This window comes from Barbatula barbatula, assembly GCF_947034865.1.
Source record: "Barbatula barbatula genome assembly, chromosome: 15".
Classification (NCBI taxonomy): Eukaryota; Metazoa; Chordata; class Actinopteri; order Cypriniformes; family Nemacheilidae; genus Barbatula; species Barbatula barbatula.
The window spans coordinates 14,672,208-14,697,684 of NC_136778.1; the positions used below are offsets into that span (position 1 = coordinate 14,672,208).

A 25,477-nucleotide genomic window follows, 5' to 3' on the forward strand; every position below is an offset into this window, starting at 1 on the left:
AAGCCGGAGAACGTTTGAATGACAAGAGGGCATGTAAATGACGACAGAATTTCATTTTGATGGTGAACTATTCCTTTAATGCTCATTGAGGTGCCATCTCAAGATCTAAAAGAGTGACATCATCTCAGTCTGTCTGTCTATTCTCAGTGTGTGTCTCTCTCCTCATGTCTCATCGTCCCAGATATACCCGTCTTTGTGTTACATTGTTTCACACGGCTTTGAAGCACCGTTTACTAGCGTACACTCTAGCCGTTTTTACACAGCCGTTCCTCAAAGGAGAGCGCCTTTGTGTCTTTTGTTGCATTCTCTGTCTCCCCTCTTCCAAGCCCCACTTTTATTTCACTATCACCTTTCGCTCTTTTATTGCCAGGATACTCTATTACTTGTGTGAATTCCTCGTTTTATCGCGGTACCGCCCATGCGCAGCAGCGCTCTTTAAAATGCCTAAGCACGCAGGTCCGTGGTAGAGGACCATTGCGACCGCTATTACAGCATTTCCCATATGGCCGGAGAGGTGAGAGAGTGGTCTTCCCTCCAGCGAGATTTATTGGCCCCATATTGATGTCCTTGGGCGTTGCCGATTGATTTGACATGGCCGATATTGTTTCGCAAGCTTGGGGGGAGGTGTTTTGCGAGAGCATGCGGCCGAATGAAACTCTATTCCTTGGCTTTTCAAAAACCCTTCCCTTTTGCTCCCGAGCCGGAGGCCTTGGGGTTGTCAGGGGCGACCAGCGTGGCGCTAGGCAACCTGGCCTAATTCGTCCCATTTGGCTGAACGCCGTCGTGCAGGGAGTATTGTTCCTGAGTCAACAGAAAACTTGCTCGTAAAGAGCGAGACGCAAACGTCACCGCACAGCCGGAGACATCTCCAGCTTCTACTACAAATCAAAAGCGCATGCATGTTTGATAGTTCGCGAGCGTGTTACATCTGCGCATAGTTATGAAATTCGAGAATTTTGAAATACATCTCTTGCTTATTTTTCTTCTGCTCAGTTGGTGATAATCCTGACACTCACACAGAAATGTACGCATGCCCCCTTGTACTCGCACACATATCAAAGTACTAAGTCCGTCCTTGTCCGCAATACTGTATCCCACTGTCTCCCCAGCTGTCACTGTTCACACACGAACACACACACAGACTGACATACTTATGCTGACAGACATAAATTACAACAGGAACAAAATGGAATCAGTACTTTGCTCACAGCAGTTTAAAGATGCCCACAAGTCCTCTAAACCAAACACACGTGTAACTTTATTCCTGAGATTTGCCTTCCTGTATTCGCAAAGACAAATCGCTCAGGCGCACACACTGCGGGCTTGGTTATTTGGGTCAGCGCCTGTACAAATCTCATTACACTCCAGTCTGCCATCCTGATGCATTATGGGTAATGTAGTCGTGACCCAGTATTTCAAACAACACCTCGGTGCGACCATTACTTTGTCTCTTTCCTGTCTGCGTGAAACTCAATTTGCCGTAGTTCACTGCAGGTATACTCTTTCTCTCGCCGTCTCTCACGGTGCTTTTGTAAAATGGTGGAGTATTGAATATCTCACAGAGAAGAGTGGGTAAGGAAAGCCGATGCTCATTTCGCGATTTATGTGCGGATGGGTGTATTTGAAACCTCCGCAGTCTCAACGGAATCACGTTTCACACGGTGCACGCATATCGGTGTCACACCTGAGGACAGGTACTTCACTTCCTCACACACCCACTGCTGACAAAACACTATGGGGCCACAATAAGGATGTTTCTTCCTGTACTGCAGGATCTAATGGGCATCTGTTACAAACAGGAGGTTATAGATTTCTGCTGGAGAATAAATCAATATCCACAATTCTCTACCCCTCACCACACTGAAGTGTGTGAAGAGTACGTCGGTGTAGTAGCAAAAGTGGTTCGTTCACAATTCATTTTGCATCGTATTTGTTTCAAGAGTGTTTATTGAGGTCGCTATGCAGATTTTCTGCAAGAAATGTTACAGAATATCATCCCCTCGGGGTCAAATACTAACGTGATTCTCTACAGTGTTTGGGGTTTTGTGTTACACTAGCTCTATGAATTCTTCCAGCGTCTTTTTTGTTTTTTGTTTGCGGGACTGCACCTTTATTGACACAGCGCCATCAGATGTGGTTTTATCGCCCTCGCGGTACGATACGGCATATCAGATGAAGAGACCAAAACGTAAGAAGCACTCTTAAAGAAATAACGCCTGGATGGCAACACATGCACAATGAATTTAATCTGGGCTTGAGCTCAAATCACTGTTATTTTCCGGGAACTCAAGATTTGATGAAGTCTAATCCCGCTTTTGTTTTCTTTTGTTTCGATCTGCGTTTTTTAAATGCAGATTACTATCATTGGTAAATAAATGTGCCCGGGCAAACACACGCCAGCAGGTACACAGATGCACAGATGTATTTAGAAGGATTGAGATTATAAAATGCGTTAGCGTCTCTGGTTTACATTAAATTGTGGCTCAGACAGTGGTTCAGAATGAAAGATGTTTTAACACCCAGATTGTCAACTATTGAAATTTCACAATTTGAGAACTGATTACGGTTGGTTGAACAATCTCCCTAAATGATAGTATCATCTGCATTCAGGCCTGTGAAAGAGTGTGCAGATGTTTGTAATTATTTGCAGTTTGTTATTTCCTGTCAGTCTTTCTGATGCACAATGGAGAGCGATAACAGTGGTCAGTTTTACCCGAATGTGTCTTCAATCGCTCCACACACACACACACACACACACATAATCTGAAGCCTTTATAATCTTTTCCTCCCTCTTTCAACCTCCAATTCATGTTTCCTGTGGTTTACCATCCATTCCACTTTAAACACCAAACCCGCAAGTGCATGTGTGTGTTCATAAACTCAAAATATTAGTCCTCAGATTGTCCGCACAACTTCCTGTTTTAGAGGTTTCTCATTTCCTCATAAAATATCAGGGGATTTTTTACAGTATTCTTTCCCCAGGCCTTGAAAAGTCACACAAGCATTATAAAGGAAATATAAATTGTATTTATGATTTAATAGAGGAGTTTTGTATTTCAAAGAATGAAACTTGCTGACAGGAAATAGTCATGCAAGTGTTCTTTCAGTCAGATCTGTATGAATCACGTGTGAATCATACTGAATTTGAATGACTTTGAAAAGTACTTATCAAGTAGTGTAAACAGCTGGAAATGTCATGGAAATTTGTTGGTCTAAAGGTCTCGTCTTCTATTTGATGTACTTTTCTTTTCCTGCAAGTCAACATGTCTTTCCATTAATATTTCAGCTTTTGTTACAGAACAATACATTGAGAACCCCTCCCTCCCTGAAAAAAAATTTTTTGCTTTCTTTGTAAATACGATGCTTTGTCCTAGTAGATTAGTGCAGTACATTAGTGTTTTGCTGTTGTCTGGATATTATTCAGTGAACGAATCAGAAGTCTTAAATTTGTCCTATCTGAGTGCTGTTTATTTTATTACAGCCTCGTCAGATCGCTTTCAATGGAACCGCCCGCCATTTAAATAAAGCATGTAGAAGCAGAGAGATGCTTTAAAAATAACACAAACTCAGAATCCAATACGGTGTTTTGTCTTTTTATTATTTTAAGTGTCAGCTGAATATTTTGGAGGGGCTCAGGAAAAATCTGGAGGGGCGGTGCACCCCAGACCCGGCCCTGAGTGTAAAGTGTTACATGTGAAGCTTGTCTAAGTTGTTTTTCATCAAGTCTAGTTCTCTCAAAGCAAAACTAAAATCTAGCTCTTTTCTTCGTATATTCATGCTCTATTTAATGTAAGTTTAATAGGTGTAGTTGGAAGCATTACAGCATGTACGGGGAAGGAAGGTTCCTACTGTAATGTGTGTCCATTGATGCGAAAATGTTGTGACCCAGTCAGCGTTCCCAAAGGCAACATTGTCAAATAGGCAATTGTCTGGGGTCTCAAACCTAAATAACGGTAATCCACATGGATGTTTGGTCAGACATTATAATAGACTCCATTTTACAGTGCAATGAAAAAAATACAGCACAACGTGGACAAAACGCAGTATTATTTTGATTTTAATATCATATTTGTATTTATTATTTTTGATGTGTGAAGTCTGCAATTACACATCATTAGCATGCATTCAATAAAACCTTACAGAATGGTTCCATAGAAATAAGCCGGGAAAGGACACACGCAAAATTACTTTTTATTGCGGAGCCATTTTGCAGCGACACGGTCTGATGCGTTTTAAACTATTTCTGGTTAATGGTGAGAGGTGAAGGTGTCGAAACGCCTCTGGATATACACATATTGTGTGCATAATATTAGAAGGAATATTAAGTTTAACGGCTGGAATGCTCATGAAGGCTTAAGATATGCTTGCCAATTAGACAAAGATCTTAAACGCAAGATTTTCGAATTGTTTCTGTGTGTGGATGTGTATGAAGTGATGGAATGGAGTGGCGTGGCGCCCCTGCCATCTGCCGAATGTGTGCGGGTCTGTGCGCGGTCATAAATCCTAAGTGTCCACATACACCAGCAATCTAGGAAGGTCACAGGTTATAATGACATTGCATGCATGTGCGTCTGCACAAACATACACACTGAGCTTTATGTCTGCGCTGAAAAATTTATGATTGGAAAAATAAACAAAAAGCCCTTAGTGCTATAACCCTTTGATTCGGTTAAGTTTGTATGTGACAGGGACTACCCAGCGGATGCTAGAAATGAAGTGTGTAGTATTGTGGTGTGTCCCTTATTTGCATGTCTAGAATCAGTGTAATGTATAAAACACTACTGCACAACATTTGCAAAAAATTCAAATTTTATTCAAACTCTAATCTATGTTTGCACAAAGCAACCAAGCGACACTCAAAAATAAAGTACTTTGGAGGTGTCATGGTGAAGCGGTTGTATTAGATGATAATACCATGGTATTGTGGTAAATACCACGTTTATTGCAGGTATATAGCAATTAGGGTGCCATATGCTATTTACACAGTATTCATTAGATTGGCACATGGTATTTTTATGGTACTGAAGGGTATTTTTAAAAGTACCGTGGTAATCATAGTAGCACGTTTCAACACTTTTTTTGTCAGTGGACTCTGCAGTATTATGCAGAAATTAAATACAGGATCCTGTTGAACCGACAACGCATTACATCGGTGTGAGAAAGGCAACAGGCAGAAAATGAGTGTAATATCAGTGTTCTCTCTGCATGTGTTTGAGTGTGCATGCATTTGCATGCGATCAAGTCATTTAACAGGTTGAGATTGAGCCTAATCAGGCGTGATATTCGCCGTGTTCTTTTGATCTAAATTAAAAATCTGAGCAAATGAGGAAAGGGAGAGGAGGATATTTTAAGAGGGCTGATGTCAAGGGAATGAGCTATAACTGAAGTCATGTCCTGCCTTTGTGTTATGGCGCGAGCAGTACAGTATATTGTGTAGTTATAGCATACATTCAAATTGATAATGAGAAATTCAACATTGTAGAACCTCAGTCCGAGATGTGACTTTATAGAAGTAAAACATTTGTTTTCAAACTGGAAAAGAGTTTCATATTGCTACAGGGCAAAGATGTGGTGGAAAAGATGTAGTATTCAGAACACCGAAGTACTTTTATTTCTAACACTTGAAAGAAGCTTGCGAGCATATAGTTTAATGTGGTCACATCGACGTGTCGGGTGCTTTGTGACAGATGCTGTTTTATGTACAGGAAAGGTTTTTCCCCCAGCTCATAACTTACATTTAGGTTATATTCTTGACTGTAAATGTTCAAAATTCATTTCGCAAAAAGCTCTCCAAAACGCAAGCATGTCACCATTAATCCTCAGACTGACCGGGATCATTGGGTCAGCGTGTTGAACTCTGATTCAGTCTGTTCAGAAACGCTCCGTCCGATTTGAAAACCAGATCAACCGGTTCAATGATAAGAACGATTCTTTCGCCGATCCGGCTCTCACGTTTCTAAGGCCACACGGGTCATATGAACTACTTTTATGGTGCTTTTTAGTCATTTAGTCATCCAACTAACAAACACAATACAACACACTTTCTGTTATACTGAAATGTTGGTTTGTGACAACACACAGGCGGACAAATAATGACAAGATTTCTATATTTGGGTGAACTGCCCCTTTGCACGTGAAAGACACTGTTACTCACCATTAGAATATTTTGGCAACTAATCAATAGCCATTGGCTCATTATGGGAGCTACACATTGTGCCGCTTTCCAAAAGAGATAATAAATCCTTTCACGAGCTGAAAAGCCGTAACAGTTTAATGTGCACTTTAGTTTTAAAATTGATTTCACTCCCGCTGGCATATTTTCTCCGTCATACGTGCGAACGTGTCTGTCTTTTTACATTTGCAGCTTTGGAAGTGCGTTCGAGTTAAACCTAAGTTGCCATGCACACCGAGGGACGTGCCTGAGCAATGGACCCATTAGAAAAGTCATGGAAAAGGGGCGATTATAGGCAGGCGGTACAAAAGGCAGCCATGCCTGGTGCAGAGCGAGGTCCTAAGTGGCACATCCATCTGAATTCCTTCTCAGAAAGGCTCAGTATGTCTCGGAGACCGTGAAAATCCAAACGACTACATTAAGACAGCTATTTTACGCTGCCTCTTGGGGGTGGGGCTCTAAACAAAACTATTTTTCCATTACTATCCTCATTTATGTCGTGCTGCTAATAAAATCTAGAGCCGAGGCGTATTAAAAAGGAGCAAGAGGCCCGTTGGGAGAGAAGAGCAGAGACACTTGGAGCGACGGAGATGTGAAGTTGGTGTTGAATGCTAATTGCTAATGACTGAATAAGACTGCTTACAGAGCACATCGCACCTCTGCTAGCTCACCACATCAGCACTTCGGCTTGAATGTGTCTTCTGTGTTCTGATTTATTACTCGCTGCGTTTTTGGAAATGTCTGAGGGTATCGTTATTCCGTCGCTCTTGCTTGAAATTGCAAACGGTTTACTCTCAAGTCAAGAATGGTTTGGATGATTTGGAGGACAGCGTGAAGAGCAACGGATTCCTCTCAAAGGCGCCTCTAGTACCTGATTATCATCTCGCATACATTCCCATTAATTGACAAAAGCATGTGCGGGGGTCATTCTAACCATCATGGCACCTCATACGTGACTAATTCGGAATGCTGCACATAGGCGACAACTCTGTGCGGCACACAATAGCACTCAAGGCTGTCCGGTTCAGTGAAGTCGGATATTAGCATGTTGCTAGAATAACAGTGCAGTACTCGAATACGCATGACAGAGGATCCAAATAGGCAATGTTTTATTAGACTGGACTGTTTTGTTTCTATATTTGTTTTTTGTTGAATAAATGTTGTTTCAACCACCGTCCTGGGTCTTTTCTAAGTTTATAGGCCCCTTAAAATGACGCATTGCACATTTAGCACGATTGACTTTTCATCACATTGGTCAAGGTGGCAGAAAATGTATTTATTGTGTATTATTATTGTTTATTATTATTTAGAATTGAAATAAATTATCAAGCTTTATGTTCCTTGCTGTATTAATGTTAATGAATCAAATATTTCATGTCGGTTCGCGCCACATGGTCAATACCACCAGACATTAATGTCAGGCCCTTCTGATGATAGAAATGAGGCTGATCTACATAATCAGGTCTAATATGTAAAAAAATCAATAATAAAAACGTTACACACCAAATCTGGCGAAGAAGATTTATGGACTGAAGACGCTATCAAATCTCTTTGAAGGTTCTCTTCATCCGCATCATATTGCCGCTTGAACATCCGTCCTTACATGTCCTTGTTTGTCGAGTGCTTTCAGAAACAACACGCAGAAGCTCCCCCAGATGCAAGTAAATTAATTTTAAACAAACTCGGTCTTAAATTAAATCACCCTTATAATTAAATTAGCTTTCAATGTTTTTTCCCCTTTAACCGTATTTACTCTGGAGACGCGATGAGTAATGCAGCTTTAATGCGCCGCATTAAGCCACACTGCCCGTTCGAGACGCTGAGAGACTGCGTCGGGAAGAAAGACTTAACACGGGCGAAGACACTGTTTTCTCTGTTTCTCCCGTTAGAAGAGCACGGCTCAGTAATGGAAGCAGACAGCGCCGTAGACGTAGAGCCCCTCGCGCCCGAGAACACCCTCCCTCCGCGCTCATGAAAAGTGCACAAGGAAATGCAGCTGCAGGCGAAACTGGCGCCGCCATCTAATAAAACGGCCTTCGTGGAGCCAGATCGTCTCACACACATACAGCATCTCGCCACCTCGCTCACACCTGCCGATCTTTAGCTATCAGGGAAATCATGTTACATTAAACGCATTACGTGACGCCAGGGGTCAGGAAAAAGGGGGTCTTTTCATTTAGATCGCCGGGAATTGAACAATACGGGGGCGCTTGACGTGCAAGGACAGCGGGACTTCCAATATTAAAGATCAGATAAACATAATAATTGCTTGGCCCCTTCAGGTAGTCTTATCTAATAATCAGTAATAAGGTCTCATTGGTTGCTGTGTCTAATAATAGTGACTGATTATTTTTGCCTACTGTATTTCCCTGGGAGGTCCTTACATAATAAACCATGGTTAACAAGACCGAGAGGTGTAATTTACAAACAGACCGGCCTATTTACTATAAGGCACATGAACAAGTTACTTCACGAACATGCAACACAATGTGCACGTGACAAATCAAAGACACGGCCGAGGAGACAAATGTGCAGCAGTCTGTGGGAAAGAAATGTAGTTTGTGCTGACTAGTGAGAGCAACAATTCAGTGCAAGACCTTCAGGCATTTTGAAAAAAGCGCACTGTGCCTTAACAAAGATTTGTAAGCTTCGACAGTGTGTGGGACTTTTCTTTTTTTGTTCACTGTATTGACTGTCCTTCACACCGTCTTCCCAGGTGTTTGAGGTGCGCTTACTTTTTAAAGATTTTTTAAAGTTTGGATTGAAAGTGATAGTAAGGGAAATCGTGGGTGAGGAATGGCTGAAAGTTTACATGTGCCATTTGACCCATATGCGCGCCAGCCAGTGGACCACAGCAGTGCAGGACCGCAGGATTTCCACAGGCTCGGAAATGTCTGAGAATTTTAAAATTGCGGAATCACGTCTGGAAAAGTCAAATAAGATTTTTGAAAAGTCATGTATTCTAAGTAGTCCACCTCATTGCTTTGGTAAAGCAGTTACAAATAACACATAATACAAATAATAAAGCCAAAATATATCTATCGGTGCAACTTTCATGGAGTAAAATCACTTAAAGCCTTCCTTCCAATGGAAACAAATTGTCCCTGGTAAACTGTGAACGGCACAGAATGGTTTGTAATGTTGCCAGGGGTGGTTGTTAAGGACACTGCGCAGAATCGTTGGGTGCAGTGGTCATACAGTATCTGTGCTGTATTGTGAATAAAACACAGTTAAACGATATTTCATTGACCACAGACTGCGTTTAGTGACAACATGACAACTTACCACAAGCTGCTCTTTATAGACCACTTTGCAAGGCGTAAAGCACTTTTGTTTTTACACATATAGTTCAACTTAAATTATACAAATAGTTTTTTTGTTTGATTCTGTTACGAATGTTCTGTTTGTTGTATTTTTATCGTAAATAACCACACGTACACTGCCGCTCTGCCATGTCACGCTAAATCGGGGGCGAGAAATCACGTGCGTCCTCCACCTGGGCCAGATAAGGAGCGCGCCGGCGTTCTGCTGGAAAGATGAAAAATGTCAAAGAAATAAGCGCAGTCGACGTGAGCTCTCTCCCAAACAAATGCGTCCTGATAACGGAGTATCTCTCACTTCTGGGCGTGTAATTGTCTGTCTCTGTTCTCTAATGCAACATAATAAATAAAGCACATTCATTTATGTCTGCAAACCTAATGCGATTCCCTCCTGCGTCGTTCTGCGGATAGCTCTCAACTTTCTCACTTTTCCCTCTCTTCTCCCCTCATCCCTCTCTTTTTTTGTCTCTTCGCCCTCCTGTTCTTCCGTCCCTCAGCACACCTGGGGGCTTGCACGGGATGTCTCAGCATGAATAATGCAGGAGAGCTTTAGAAGTTGTACCTGCTCTCCTTTCCTACTTTCCTTTGCTCTCCTTCCCTCCCGATCAGTCTCTCTCTCCCTCTCTGTGTCTTTCAGTCAGTGTGCGCTTTCCATTTCTCCCCTCGTCCTCACTTTTCAAGTAAAACTATTATTCCCTCGCGGTTGAGCGAGAATGTGATTTCCTGTGTGCTTGTGTTTTTTTCTTTTTTTAGATGTTTGCTGTTTAAAAACAAAAGCAGCCTCACACACTCTCTCTCTCTCTCTTCGCAGTGGCTTTCGTGGACTGTGGCAGAGGTTCCGGCTTGCGCTTCGAGAGCGGAGACCCTGCAGATTTTCGGATAGAGGCCGACGGCACCGTATTCGCCGCACGAACCCTGCTGCTCTCCGACAGGAAGGGGCTAGGCTTGGAGATTAAGGCCAAGGACGTGAACTCTCAGGAGCAGTGGCTGGTTCACGTAAACTTCACCCAGCCCAAGCAGGTATGGAAGTCAGGCCTGAGCGGCATTGCACGCTCCCTTATGAGCGCAGAACTCAAACCTTGCGACAGCAAAAAACGTGTTAATTATAACAGTGTCAGATCGCTTGTGGCATTTCTTAACTAGCCTCGCGCCGCAATTATGCCATCAAACAGCCATTGTGCGAATGTGAGCTTAAAGAATTGTCTCATTCCATCCAAAGCCCTCTGTGACAAAGCTGGGGCACTAATAAAACTATATTAGAAAATTAGCAGAGCGCTAACACGTTGATAGTGGGCCGGTAATTAATGTTTAACGATGCTAAAGAGACATTAAGGCAGGAGGATACATTAGGCGGTGGATATCTGGACCCTCGGCTAGGGAACAGTAACCATATGTCTCATAGCCCTGCCTTCTGCTCTGAGACGGGCAGAATTTACTCTTTATTACTGACGTACATGGGCTAGACGAGGAGAGCGAGAGCAGAGTCGGCAAGGGAGAAAGAGGAGAAGACCAAGATAAGGCTGAGATGGTCAAGGAGAAAAATGAGGAGAGGATGAAGGGTGGGTTTAGACAGGGAGCGATAACGGGAGCCAGCGTGGGAGAATGTGGGAGACAAATAGGAGATATTAAAGCTGCTCGTAGCTGACTGTTTAGCTACGCATCAGAAAATGAATCATTTTGCTCTTGTATAATTAGGGATTGATAGTTTCTGTAATGTCCACAAACATGTGCCGGTGCTCTGGTTCCCAGCATGCACTGCAGAATGAATAAATCATGTGGTTGCATTTTGGGCTATTCTGCTGTTTGTGGTTTTGTTGACACTTTTAGTTACTTGGGTACATTTTGTAGCTTTGGTTTTTGTTCCACATTATTCTTGTTTGAGTGGGGAATCTAACCGATTGAAAGGTATACTGAAATGTATAATGCTTGAGAATATTATGATTGCAAATCGGGATATACGGCAAGTATGCGTGCATAGCTCATTTTTTCCACGTAACACAGTGTAACAGTGTTATGTGTCATAATTTCATTGAAACATGTAAGTGAACGAAGTCAATGGAAACAGAAGGGAATACATGTCAGTGTTGACTTGAAACAAAACACAATGAATTACAATATCATCCACGGTTGTCTTTCGTTTATTGTTTACACAAGGGGTGACCCCGAATAGACGAAGATTCTATGCTTCGATAGGAGGAGCCTGTTTCGACTACCAATCTCACAGTCGAATCATCGCAGAGGTGTTGTGCAATGGGGATCATGCCATTTTATTATATAGGCAGTGGCGTAGCAGACGGCCACGTTCTGCACTGCTAAAAATATTATTTAAGATGTAAAGGAATGGGACATTTTCAGGGTTGGGTACTGAAACCCCCGGCGCATATGAGCGCGAGGTCCGGCTATGACACAGCGCAGGATCGTGTCTCTCCGCGTCTTCTGTGCTGTGAGACCGGTGTAGAGAAGCAGCACGTTCTGCAGGCACCTGCAGATGACTCGCAAATAAATGTGTACAGCGTTTCCAAACATTTCTCACTTACTGAATGCCTGGGCATTTAAATGTGAATAAACACTTTGTCTGTACATGCACGTAGTTTGTTACTGAGACAGTACTTTGCGCTGCATGATACAAAACAATTATAAAGTAATATAACCAAAATCACTGCATATAGGAAGCACGCCGCAGACTTTCAGAGCTTCTGTGCACTGAAAGCAAGCGTGCGAGTCAGGAGGAGAGAGAAAGAGTGCGCAGGAAAAAGAGTTGAAAGGGACTTTTTGACTACTTAAATGGTAAGATCTTATCGCCGCAACTTAATGGGAGGATTGTTTTTTTGGTGCATCAATGTTGCGCTGCTCTTAGCACTGTGTGTGAGATTTGACTATCAGTCGACTATATGCAAAATGTGATAATTCAGATTCAACTTTGTAAATCAAGGTCAAGGATACCCCACTAGCCATAATAGAACAAAAACTTTTATCAAACTTTTACTTAACAACGTTTATTGAATAATTATACAAAATCAATATCACATCAAATGTTATAAAATAACAAAACAAGATCTCATACAAGTACCTTTATTGCAATCACATCTCGGATGTTGTGGGCCTTTGCGTGTATTCATTTTGTTGACAGATTTCTTGAAGTCAATCCCCCATTCTTCTCTTACCAGTAAGCAGTAAGAGTAACAAAAGCAACGGAAGAATAAAAAAAGCGATGAATGCTTTTAAAGCCAGAAGTTTTACATCCAATCACATGAATAATGTTTACACATAAATCAGACAATCCATCTGCAATTTAGTGTAATTCCAACAATTGTGGTCTTGACCGGTCTTGAAATAAAACCCAGAGACCACTAAGTCTGAGACCAAGACAAGACAGAGACTAAAAATGGTCTCGAGACCTGTCTCGAGTACTACAACGCTAGTGATTACCGGCAATATTTCACCTTGTAGAGAAAGAGAGAGAAGATGGGTCAACGAGGAGGAGGCTTAGCTGATATCAAATGAAAGGAAACGGAATGCCTCACAAGCAAACACTCTCTGATATTTGGTGCTTGCATAAATAGATCTGTCTTTGTAAAGCCATTTTTGGTCTAGAAATGAACTCTTAGATGAACGCAACAAGGTTTTTTATTTCTGTGTATCACTAAGAGCAGGAACTGTACTGTAAGTTCAACACATAAACACTGAGCCCGGCAATGTTGCTGACATTTACATATCTTGACATTTTTCAGCCTTTGGATGAGATTGGTTGTAGCCTATAGCTTGATATTTATGTATTTGATAGAACATTACATTAGTGGTGTTTCTCTTTCAATCGTAGGAGGCATCATTTAACCAAACAGCCATCGCTGTCAAGTAGATTCAGCATGTTTGAAAAAGCCGTAAAATATTGTAGATTTAAAATGACAAGAATTATTATTTTATGTTATATATTGTTTTAGGAAAAATTTACCAATACTTTAACGATAAAATATTTGCTAAAATGTTTTAATAAATGAAGATATTACACAGCGTGTGACGAGAACATTTTGAGCAATTGAGCAAATAAATAATTGAATCAGTTTTGAATCACTCTACTGAAACACTTTCAATGAATTGACTGAAAAATCCAAAACCGTATTTACTTCAGTGATGATGCTTTGAAACATATCATTCTTAACTCTAGTACTTAAAGGGACAGTTCGCCCAAAAATAAAAATGCTGTCACCATTTTCTCACCCACAATTTTCCAAATCTGTATACATTTTTTTGATCTGAGGAACACAGAGAAAGATATTTGGAAGAATGCTTGTAACCAAAGAGATCTTGGCTGCCACTCACCTGTTTGGTTCTAAGCATTCTTCCAAATATCTTTCTCTGTGTTCATCGGAACAAAGACATTTACACAGATTAGGAATAACTCGAGGGTGAGTAAATGATGACATTATTTGTATTTGTGGGTGAACTGTCCCTTTAAGAAACGAAAACGTGTCTAATGACATACTCTTTATGAAAATGAATTTCATCAGGCATTGAAATTGTCACAACACCAATGAAAACCTTTGTGAATCAACCGTTTTGACACACATACACAACGCACATTCATTATGTGGGTGATGCTATTGTGGGATTTAATGTTGGAGCAGCGGAGATATTTATGACCCCATTACAGAGGGTAAAATAAATTCTGTAATTATTTTAGACCAGGGCAGATGTGTTGCAAGTGTGTGTTTGTGCGGCGGATCTCCTAATGTGTGTTGACCGAGTGGGTGTTTGTAAATCTAACTGTTGTTCTTTTCTTCCTTTTTCCCAGCTACCGGAGATAGTGTTTCCGAAGCACAGTGTGGTTGTCATGGGCGACGGCAGTGTGAATCGTGTGAAAAGAGACTGGGTCATTCCACCTATCAACGTGCTCGAGAACTCTAGAAAACAATTCCCAGAAGAGCTAGTCAAAGTGAGTACACACGCAGAACAACACCTTATCGCTCGAAAACATACGTTAAATATAAATGGTGGTTCATTCGTTCGATTGCATTGAATGCTCGCCTAAATTGCTTTCTCTGTGTGTTGCAGATCCAGTCAGATAGAGATAAGACTAACACGCTGCGGTACAGTGTTACCGGGCCAGGTGCCGACCAAAACCCCACTGGTCTGTTCATCATCGACGCCATTTCAGGAATCCTGTCCGTTACCAAACCTCTCGACAGGGAACATATCCCCAACTTCCATGTAAGTGTGTGTGTGTGTGTGTGTGTACTGTACAACAGCACATTCTGGATTTTCGATACATTCCATCAAGGATATGAAGAAACACTCTAAAGCGCCCAATAAATTGCGTGTGTCAGGGTTACCATGGCAGCCAGTCTGAGAATGTGACCTTTGACATGTCTTTAATCCACTGTACCGTGAAGAGAAGAGCAGGCAAAATTAAACTCTGAGGAGCTTATCCCAGCACTGAGCCTCATACGGACAGTTTAATTCATTGTGCTCGCGGGGGGCATTCCTCAAATCTGCCCTTTCTTAAGTAAAAACAATCCACGATCTTTCCTAAAAGTAGTTCCATCCTTTTTCCGCCTTGTTTTAATATCCTTTCACTTTACAACCGTCCCTCAGAGGCGGTTAACCTCCCTCAGTGTGCCTAATCCACATTCAGATTCAAATAACCGCAGAGATTACATGAATGTGTAATGATTTACCTCCTAATGGTGCCAAAGGTGGAGCATCAGGCTTCCTTCGGTTAGCTCATGAATATATGCAGCAGACACTGGACTTCCCCAGCACACAAAGTGCAGCAAGGGCTTACAGACCCGAACAATTTTTGAAAATAAGTGTGGTTGTTATTGGCCCCTTTTCCACTCACATAATACCTTGTTTACCACAAAATGATGGTCCTAGACTGTAAAAATTGGTTTAGCGTCAAAACTTTAAACCACTACCTAGATACCACTACCACTACCTTAAAGGGACAGTTCACCCAAAATGAAAATCCCTTCATTTACTCGCCTTTACGTCATTCCAAACCTATATGACTTTCTTTCTTCTGCAGAACACAAAAGAAGATATTGTGAGGAATGTGGGTAACGAATCAGCATTGGCTTTCATTGTATGAACAAAACCACATATCTCAAAATATCTTCTTTTGTGTCCTACAGAAGAAAGTAACATAATGGTTTCGAACCACTTGAATAAATGACAACAGCATTTCTAATTTTGGGTGAACTACCCTTTTAAGAGATAACGTTAAGATGGTGTTGTCAAACAACTCAACTAGCAAAACTAGCACAACTGTGATGCGACGCTTGTATTTGTGGGCTGGTTTTCTGAAACACAGTCAGTTACTTCATCGGTCAGGTATGATGGTTGTAATGTAGCAAACAGGTTCACGGGCCGGGCACGACAACCAGCACCGTTTTGGTGGCAAATTGCTAGATGTTATTCGGATAGCTGCTCTGTTGTTGACTTGAGTGTTTGTTTTCCTATTTTTTGTTTTCACAAGTAGGGTTTATGTAAATGTTAACTGTGCGACTGCATGCTCGTGTCCTCAGCTACGCGCTCATGCAGTGGACATTAACGGGAACCAGATGGAGAACCCCGTCGACATCATCATCAACGTCCTCGACATGAACGACAACAGGCCCGAGTTTGTACATCAGATCTGGAACGGAACCGTAGATGAGGGCGCCAAACCAGGTAAAGTGACATGTTCTCAAAAGTTTGTGATGCATCTGAACCAAACGTTCAGTTTTGGTGAGAGTTGTGACATTTTTATTGTCGTTCTGTAGGTACTTTTGCGATGACCGTGACGGCCCAGGATAAGGATGACCCAACTACAGGCAATGGGATGCTCAGATACAAGATTTTGTCCCAGACGCCAGAAAGTCCCTCCTCAAATATGTTCACTATCAACAATCAGACCGGCAAAATCATCACTGTTGCTGCCGGCCTGGACAGAGAGGTACGGAAGTGTGCAAAAGTATAATGACGACAATAAAACCTTTGAATGGAACACTGTTTTTAACTCATGTTGTTCTCGATGTCGAGCAGAAGGTGCCTCAGTACACCCTGATAATTCAAGCCACTGACATGGAGGGAAACCCAGTGTACGGGCTCTCCAACACGGCTACTGCTGTGATTCGCCTGATGGATGTCAATGACAATGCTCCAGAGTTCACCCGCGAGACTGTAAGACACACTCTCACACTTAAATGCTTTTCTCAAGAAAGCCATCTTTGCTGAAAATCGATCCCTCCATCTCTCTCTGTAGTACCATGGCGAAGTCCCTGAGAACCGTGTGAATGTGATAGTGGCAAATCTCACCGTGACAGACAAAGACGAACCGGGGACTCGGTCGTGGAATGCTGTGTATCGAGTCGTAGCTGGGGATCCGACCGGACTCTTCTCTATCCCCACTGACCCCGTCACCAATGAAGGTCTTGTCACTGTCGTCAAGGTAACGTGACAACAAGAATGAGACCCCCAAAATAATTTGGACTATATAAGCTACATGTAATACTGTTTACCGTCAACGCAATAAATAATAAAATTGTAACAATAAATATTTTTTTTTATGTTTTTAAGACATTAAATGTTTTTTTTTATTAATGATGATAAAAAATTATGACAAAAATGATTATAATCTGTCTTTGGGTACTTAGACACATAAGTGAATTTGAAGGGAAGTGCTTATATTTGCTTGAATTTAATTCTGAAGATGACTACAAAATGGATTGTTGGTTCCGTGCAATGCAATGATTGGATGAATAATCCTATGTGGTTTAAAGATCGAAATACTATTTGAGGCCACTCTGTATACATTCTGTTATTGGGACTTGATGCTATATCCTTAAAGCCCATAGATAAAGCTTCCACCTGCTGTTGAGCTGAGTTATTTGTTTATATGCCTCTTAATTGAGAATGAACCGTTCATTAATTATTATTTTAATATTTTCCTCTATGTATTTAATTGCAACAAGATTTATTTATTGTATTATTTTGCAGCAACATTAACTTGATTGTGTGTTTGTTTGTGTTTTGTGTGTTCTTACGTACAGCCAATTGATTTTGAGATGAATCGATCACTCATGCTGACTGTCGTGGCTGATAATGAGGTCCAACTGGTGAGCGGGATCCATCGCACACGGCAGTCAACGGCCACCGTGTCCATACGTGTCATTGACGTGAACGAAAGCCCAAACTTCGACCCCAACCCCAAACAGATCAAACTGGAAGAGGGTCTTCCACAGTGGTCGATGTTGACGACTTTTACGGCAAACGATCCAGACAGATACATGCAGCAGAGTATTAGGTATGAAATCGCACACACGGGGTTCATATGCATTTTTAATCACATTTTGTGTAAAAACATCCACACATTTTGCAGTTCGCTGAGTAGCGCGTCTCATATTAGTTCCGTTTCATATTTCACATTGGAATAAAAATGTCGATCGGAATGTCAAGTCGAATGCATGGTATTGTTGGTACAGCACCCAGCACAATATTCTCTTTTGTATACTGCCCATTCTGGCAAATGTTGCATGATGTGAACACTGTACATACTCGATTCACTGCAGTAATAAAGCTAGTTTGAACCATCGTTTTCTAAGCCATGTGTTTGCACAATGGTTTTTATATTAAGTGAATCTCAAACACGTGTATTCATGTTTTAAAGGTACTCCAAGTTGTTTGACCCCGCCAATTGGCTGGAGATTGACCCCAACAACGGCCGAATTTCTACTATTGCTGTTCTGGACCGAGAATCTCCCTTCGTCAGAAACAACCTCTACAACGCTACATTCATGGCCTCTGACAACGGTTAGTAGTGAGAAACCTTATTTGGAATAAAAATGTGAAAAAAGCTTAATCGTGAGAATTTATAAATACGAATGACTGATTAGATCTAAAAAACTCAACATATTCATGTTAATGAACAAATTGATAAACGCCCATACGCTCAACTTCTCTCGGTTGTCGTTTCTTTGATTCTCTCTCTTTCTCTAAAGCACACATATGCACATAGACTGCGCTCTGTGTGAATGAGTCTACAGAAGTCTGCTAGCCCCCATTCTACTGCAGTGTTTAACATTCCCTCCTCATCTGAGCTGCGAAACAAACTCCCTCTTTAACGCACACGCTATAAATTTGAAAGCCTGTCCCCAGAAACACTCAGTTAAGCGGAATCTTTGCGCGTTAGCTGCAGCGCGGTGTTGATTGGCTCCCTTTCCTGCTAAGAGACCTTTTAGCATCCAGTCCGATGCTGATTCACGCAACTGATTCAGTAAATTGAAGGATACTTAGTCCTACTTGATTTGTTTGTTTTCAGGGCAGGATCGGATAAAAAAGTGTTGCGAATGCTTGCAGGAGCAGAAGGGATAACCGCTGCTCGGTTAGCGTGCGGCACGTATCCGCTCGTCTTTTAGCAGCTCTTTGTTCATAGATCAGTGAAGTCGAAAGGTCTTTTTCGCTCTCACTCGCTCCAGTTGCGAATATCCAGTCTGTGGTGGTTACGTAAACTCCTGTTTGCAGATAGATTACGAATCTGCACATGGCCAGGTTGACTGACCCTACTGATAAGACCAGCTTTGGCTAACATGAATTTGAAAGCTGGTTCCGGATAGCTTGGTGCAGGTGGACCAGCATTGCCATGTTGCAGACTAAAAATCTTTAACAGGTCTTTATAGTATAGCTAGAATACTAGATTTGGCCTCAGACCCTTCAAAACATGCAAAATCATGATATTTATTGCACATAAAATGGCAAGAGCTGACAGAAATCACCAGTTCCAATCTGATTGGCTGGCTGCAAAACAATTTCCGGGAGTCTGGGTACACAGGTTTTTATCAGTCTGCCGGGAAACAAAGTCCTGTTAACATTTTTACATTTTATCAGGCTTTTAAAAGGATCACTTCTGAGTTTCTTTGGAGACAATAAATAAGATATCCTTGAGCACATCCCCCGCTTTCAATAATAAATCGTTATTGATCGTTTCGTGATCATCTCTTCCCGTTTCAGTGGGTGGTTCTTGGCTATCCCCGATGTGGACCAGCTGTCCCAATTACAAAACACTGGGCTTGTGTTGACTTTCTCTCCATTTCGACAGGTGTCCCACCCGCGAGCGGGACAGGAACTCTACAGATTTACCTGCTGGATATTAACGACAACGCTCCTCGAGTCTTCCCCCAGGAAGCGGAAGTCTGCGAGCGTCCGGAGCCCAACGCCATCAATATCACAGCAGTAGACGGAGATCTCAACCCAAACGCTGGGCCCTACGCCTTCGACCTGCCTAACCGACCCTCCGATATCCGCAGGAACTGGACGCTCACCCGAATCAGTGGTAAGTGACGAAAATTTTCTAGATATTTACTGGAATTAACACATTTGAATTCCTCGGTTTAATGCCTTTGTGGTTTGAAGGTGATCATGCTCAGCTAAGTCTTAAGATCAGCTACCTGGAAAGCGGAATATATGAGGTGCCCATTAGCATCACAGACTCGGGTAACCTGCCCATGTCCAACACGACCTTCCTGCGCATTAAAGTGTGCCAGTGTGATCACCACGGCGACTGCGTGGACATGGAACGCATCATGGCCGCCGGGCTGGGCACTGGAGCCATCATCGCCATACTCATCTGCATCATCATTCTGCTCGGTAAGATAGTTCTGGTTCATTTTGCATCTAGTCTGAAGCTCTTAACAGTTTACAACATTTCCACCAAACAGCTTTTTGAAATGTGTGATTTTTGGTTGGGAAAATAAAAGCACAAAACATCATTGTTAATGCACATATTTTGCCAAGCCATTCCAGCTAACAAATAGGTACTAGGAATGTTTTGCGAACATTCTCATTAAGTTATGAAAACCGGATTTCTGAATGTTTTTAAACATTCCACTTACAATGAAACAATAACATTTATAAAACCAAGGGTTTTATTCAATTCAACAATCATTCAACAATTCACAATGTGCATTGTTCCAAAGCAGCTTTACAGGAGAAAATAAGAAAACCACAGAAAAGGCAAAACACAGCACAGTGCATGGTGTTTATAGAACAAGCTAATTCCCAGTGAGCAAGCCAACACAGCCCTGTGGCAAGGAACCCAAATTCCAATGACAATTAAATGTAGGAAAAAACATCGGAAGAAACCAGTCTCTGCAGGGAGGGCCAGATCCCCTCTGACGTGTCACAGCTGCACTCAATGACTTTGATTAAAAGTTACTGAGTAAATGTTTATAAAAAATTGTGAGAGCTTATTAGTTGTGATTTAGGAAATTTCATTTGTTTTGAAATTACGTTTTTATAACAGTTGCTAGTTTAGAGTGTTTAGCATAATGTTTACAAACCATTCTTTTAACGTTGCTCCCAGATCATTGTTGATAACGTTCCATGTTTTCTGGGATAGTCCTGTCCCAAACTCAAACAAATGGTTCTGCTAGTGTAATGTCGGCCCAGCTTGACCACTGAACCCGTTCGCAGTGACTTGAGACCTAATGTCATTTTGCTCGTTTTATATTGATCTCTCACACTGTCTCTCTCTCTCTCTCTCTCTCTGCAGTGCTGGTGTTGATGTTTGTGATGTGGATGAAGAGACGAGATAAAGAGAGACAGGCCAAGCAGCTCCTGATCGACCCAGAGGATGACGTGCGAGACAACATTCTCAAATACGACGAGGAAGGCGGTGGAGAGGAAGACCAGGTACACCTCCTGTCTCCACCAATGCTGTTAGATGTACACGTGAATTTTAGCGCCGTTTCACTTGATCATGTAGACAATTAGCTTGTTTAAAGGCAGGTTGAGAAGTATTTTTAACATGTCGTCGTGATTTTAATTCGAGCTGTGTGGTGCAATCTCGATGAATATTTTCCAGCGTTCGTTTCACGAGCGCTGCTGTTTCAAAGGCATGGCAAGCAAGAGACTAATTTTAAATTGATGAAGCAGATCCTGTTTTGCCCCGTGGTGTTAGCGCGTATGTGAGAGACTCTTAGACTTGCACATGAGGCACACGTTGCTTTTTGAGAAGGTGTCTCAGTGCTCTGCCGTGCCAACAGAAAACGCATACATACACGTTGGATGTTTATGACGGACATCTATACTGAGCTAATGATATTTATTTTTGATAAACTTAACCTTTGGACAACCCTGTTTGCATTTTTACATTTTTATTAGGACAACGTTTTGTTTATTAAGTAATCTTTCGTTTAATGTACATCTATAAGAAGATGGATTTTACAACGATAGGATTTGTGGTGGCGAGACCTCCGAATTAGAAACCAATTTCAGCATTTTATACATGAGTCATTGTATAATGTACCAGGATGTACCCAAATGTCCCCAAAGGGAGGTTTTGTCAGCTTCAGCTTGCTTCCAGGAACAAATTTGTCCCCCAAGTATAACAAAGTAAACCCACACACGTCGCAAAGCAAATTAAAATGAAAGTGCTTCGGTCACCAGCACTGACACTAATGTTTCCAGACAGTCCAGGGCTTTTAGCAAACTCCTAACCCCACGTGTGTTTGTCTCATCTATCTGTGCTTCTGTAGGACTATGATCTGAGTCAGTTGCAGCAGCCCGATACTCTGGAGCCAGACTTGATCAAGCCCGTCGGGATCCGCCGTCTGGATGAGCGGCCCATGCACTCCGAGCCCAACTACCCCATCCGCTCGGCCGCACCCCACCCTGGAGACATCGGAGAGTTCATCCACGAGGTACGCCCATTCGGCCTATCGTCTGAAGCACAGCCATATAAAATGGCTCGATGGCACCAGTGATAAGACTTAATGGTGATTGATTGGTTAATTGGACCGAGATCCTTTTAGTTTCGTTCGTCATTAGCCAGGCTTAGGGATTCAATATCTCCAGCTACAGTCTGTGGATATTCACCCTCCCACACACCCACCCACTGCGCACACATGCAGACCTCACGGGCTTTCGCCAGCGTTACTGCATTCAAAGCGATGTGAGATTAGTGAGAAACTGCTTAAATCAGTAATGAATTAAACATTACTGCTAAATGTAAGAAGAAGCCTTGCTTTGAAGACAGACAGGCTTTAGAAGTCGACGTATGGCAATCTGTCGGGATGATCTATATTTTCGAGACAAAATGTTAGGATTTATTTTGGCCGTATAACATGACTCGCAACGTTGGCAAAGTCCATTACGTATGTGTTGGCTTTACGTAAAGTTGAGTGGAAAGCTGAGTTTTGTTTATAGTCATTTCGTGTCTGTAGAAAGATTTGTTTGGACAAGCGAATGTGTAGGATTCAGTGTAGAGTGTTGTGTCAAGCGAATGACTATAGAATGTTTAGTCTGCGTCAGTGTTCAGTCTGGACAATGTTTTGCCAAGAACTGAACTTTATTTGTTGAATTTGGCTGTGTTTTAAAAGACTGTCCATGTTTTACTGCAGGTTTGCTCGAGCATCTTCTGTTGGATCACAATAATGGCCACCAACTTGACTGAAATGTAGAACTGTCAACATTATTTAATATGCATTTAAAATATATAAAAATAATACTTATTACCAATTTTCATATATTGACAAATACTTTAACTACAATAATGTATGGCAATGTATTATTTCATATATTGCATTGTGTTTTCCAAAACAATCATATATATTTGTCAGACTCTATTTCGATATCTGAAACACAACATAAGCTTGTCTTTTAAATGTAGTTTGTAGTAATTTTAGACCATCCATATCGCTGCTATCCTTTCGAAAGCTTGTATCTCCACAGTTTGTGATTTTAATCATTATTAGTCACCCTTTATGTCAGTTTTCTGAAAAACAGGGAATTTGGATATACAAGGTTTCAGAAGGACAACGGCGAAATGCAATGATGGTTAATGCATTTAAATGCAGCTATAATGCGCACAAATGTTATCTAGACAGCTTTTTGGATTTAAACAGGTCGTTGTGTCCTGTCAGTGGAACGTTTGTGCCAGTATCGCATTCTTACAAAACCCCCCTCTCTGCATATATCCTCTTCTCGTTCTGAAGTCATCCGTGCATTAAAGTAGCCCCCATCCATTGCTCGACCAAGAGTGTTCTGCGTGCCGTTGTTTAATCGAGCGATCTTTCAGCGACTGTGCTTAGCTGTGCTGATTCCACAACTCTACTGCTTAGAAACGCTTTCGCCCCAGCCCAGCATCTGTTGGCACGGCGACCCCAATCCTTTTCTGCTTTCATCTCCTCCCATTTCCCTCCTCCTTCTCTTTTGCCTTTTCATTTTCTCCTGTGCATCGCCCACTTATAACGTATAGCGCATAATCAGAACGTGTTTGAGGAAGGCAATTAATTGGATTGAATTTGTTCACACAGTAGCAAAAATCTCACGGTTCTCAATAGCTATTACGACAGCACAGTCAAATGTTATTTTTTATTATACTTTAGGTTCTAAGCAATTAAATAGTCACAAAATAAATCACAAAAGTGACTCACATTTCAAATGACTGTTTATTAATACTAGTCTTCTTTTCATGTCCCACAGGGTCTAAAGGCAGCCGACACGGACCCAACGGCCCCTCCGTACGACTCGCTGCTGGTCTTCGACTACGAGGGCAGCGGCTCCACGGCCGGATCGCTCAGCTCTCTTCATTCCTCCAGCAGTGGAGGCGACCAGGACTATGACTACCTCAACGAATGGGGCCCCCGCTTCCGCAAACTCGCCGACATGTACGGAGGCAACGACGACTAGCTTACGTCATCACCGCAGGACCAGAGACGGAGGAAGGACGGAGATAGTTAAAAGAAAACAACATCAAAAAAACAGTGCGGCACTTTTTTTTTTATCGCGGGGCGTGGACAGTGTGCAGAATCAAAACAATGAAGAAACCAATATACCCTAGAGAGAATAAAGACACAGAAACGAAGAGAAAGGAAGGGGAAGGAAGATCACCATGGCAACCAAACCTGGTCTCTCCGAGGCCCTCTGTTATAGATAGAGGGGGCCTAATGAAGGAAATGTGACTCGTTTCGGTTCAGTCCAGGATTTTTTTGCCTAAATTTGAAGGATTATCGGTACGAACGCTTTGAAGGAACACTTGAAGGACGTTAAAATGAATGCTAAGTTACACTTGAATCTCACAGTACAGAAGCACTGGGATATTACGTGCCTTTTTGTACATTTTTGTTTTTACATTTTTCTTTCTTCCTTTTGGTCCTTGTTTATTTGATCTGATGTTGTTTTTCTGTTCAGCGGCTTTGATGGCTCAGAGTTTTGGAGTGTTCTTGTCGTGAGCCTGTTTATGATGTTTATGCTTCTACACGCTTTTGTTTGCGTTTCTCACCGTCACGCTGTTCGTTCACGTCACAAAGACTTTGGGAGAACGAGAACGTTTAGAAAGAACAGCTTTGTACAGTATGCTAGACAATAGATTTCAGTTTATTGTTTTTATTGGGGTTTCCTTTTTTATATCCATACTTTTTCCACCAAAACGTTAACTTATGCAGCCAATTGCAAATGAGAGATAAACATCAGAATTATTTGGTAGCAGAACTCGTCGTTTTGTTCTTTTATTTCCTCTCTTGGCATTTTTTGAAGTGATTTAGTATTTTGCAAAGATGAAAACATTCTGTTTTTTCAAATGTCATCTGCCTTAGTCATCCTGGTATTCTTTCATGCCTGGTATTTCATTTTTTACTCCACTGTAAATTAAATGGTGTGTACATAGTTTTTTGTTTCGTTTTTTCTCTTTTGATGTAGTCTATGAAGAAGAACAGGGCGTGAAGAACTTGTATATGTACAATTTGGACTACAGACATAAGGATTTTTGCATGTTTTTATCTTTTCCGTATAAAACAGTCTTTCTGAAATTTATTTACACACAAATAAAGAAATGCCCACCTATAAGGAGACGAAGAGACTGGAGCGAGAAAGTGAGAAGGTAGTTTGGTCCAGATACCTGTTACTTTCATCCTTCCCCTTTCATTCTAACTAACATTCCCGCTTAGTTTCGCCTTTCGGCCCAGCTGAGGACCTTCCATTTGATCATTGTCTGATTTCATTGCTTGAC

General features: G+C 41.7%; 1 protein-coding gene across 1 annotated transcript in view; it reads left to right on the forward strand.

Moving 5' to 3' along the window:
- Positions 1-25,135, forward strand: part of cdh2 (cadherin 2, type 1, N-cadherin (neuronal)) — a 37,489-nt gene extending 12,354 nt beyond the window's left edge. Inside the window, exons 3-16 of the mRNA XM_079474738.1 lie at positions 10,304-10,512; positions 14,285-14,425; positions 14,545-14,700; positions 16,017-16,161; positions 16,254-16,426; positions 16,516-16,653; positions 16,736-16,921; positions 17,523-17,776; positions 18,140-18,282; positions 19,568-19,801; positions 19,882-20,115; positions 21,020-21,159; positions 22,005-22,169; positions 23,953-25,135. Coding sequence (XP_079330864.1) covers positions 10,304-10,512; positions 14,285-14,425; positions 14,545-14,700; positions 16,017-16,161; positions 16,254-16,426; positions 16,516-16,653; positions 16,736-16,921; positions 17,523-17,776; positions 18,140-18,282; positions 19,568-19,801; positions 19,882-20,115; positions 21,020-21,159; positions 22,005-22,169; positions 23,953-24,159 — 2,525 coding nt within the window. The 3' untranslated portion in view covers positions 24,160-25,135. The remainder of the gene's footprint in view (positions 1-10,303; positions 10,513-14,284; positions 14,426-14,544; positions 14,701-16,016; positions 16,162-16,253; positions 16,427-16,515; positions 16,654-16,735; positions 16,922-17,522; positions 17,777-18,139; positions 18,283-19,567; positions 19,802-19,881; positions 20,116-21,019; positions 21,160-22,004; positions 22,170-23,952) is intronic.
- Positions 25,136-25,477: the final 342 nt, after the last annotated feature.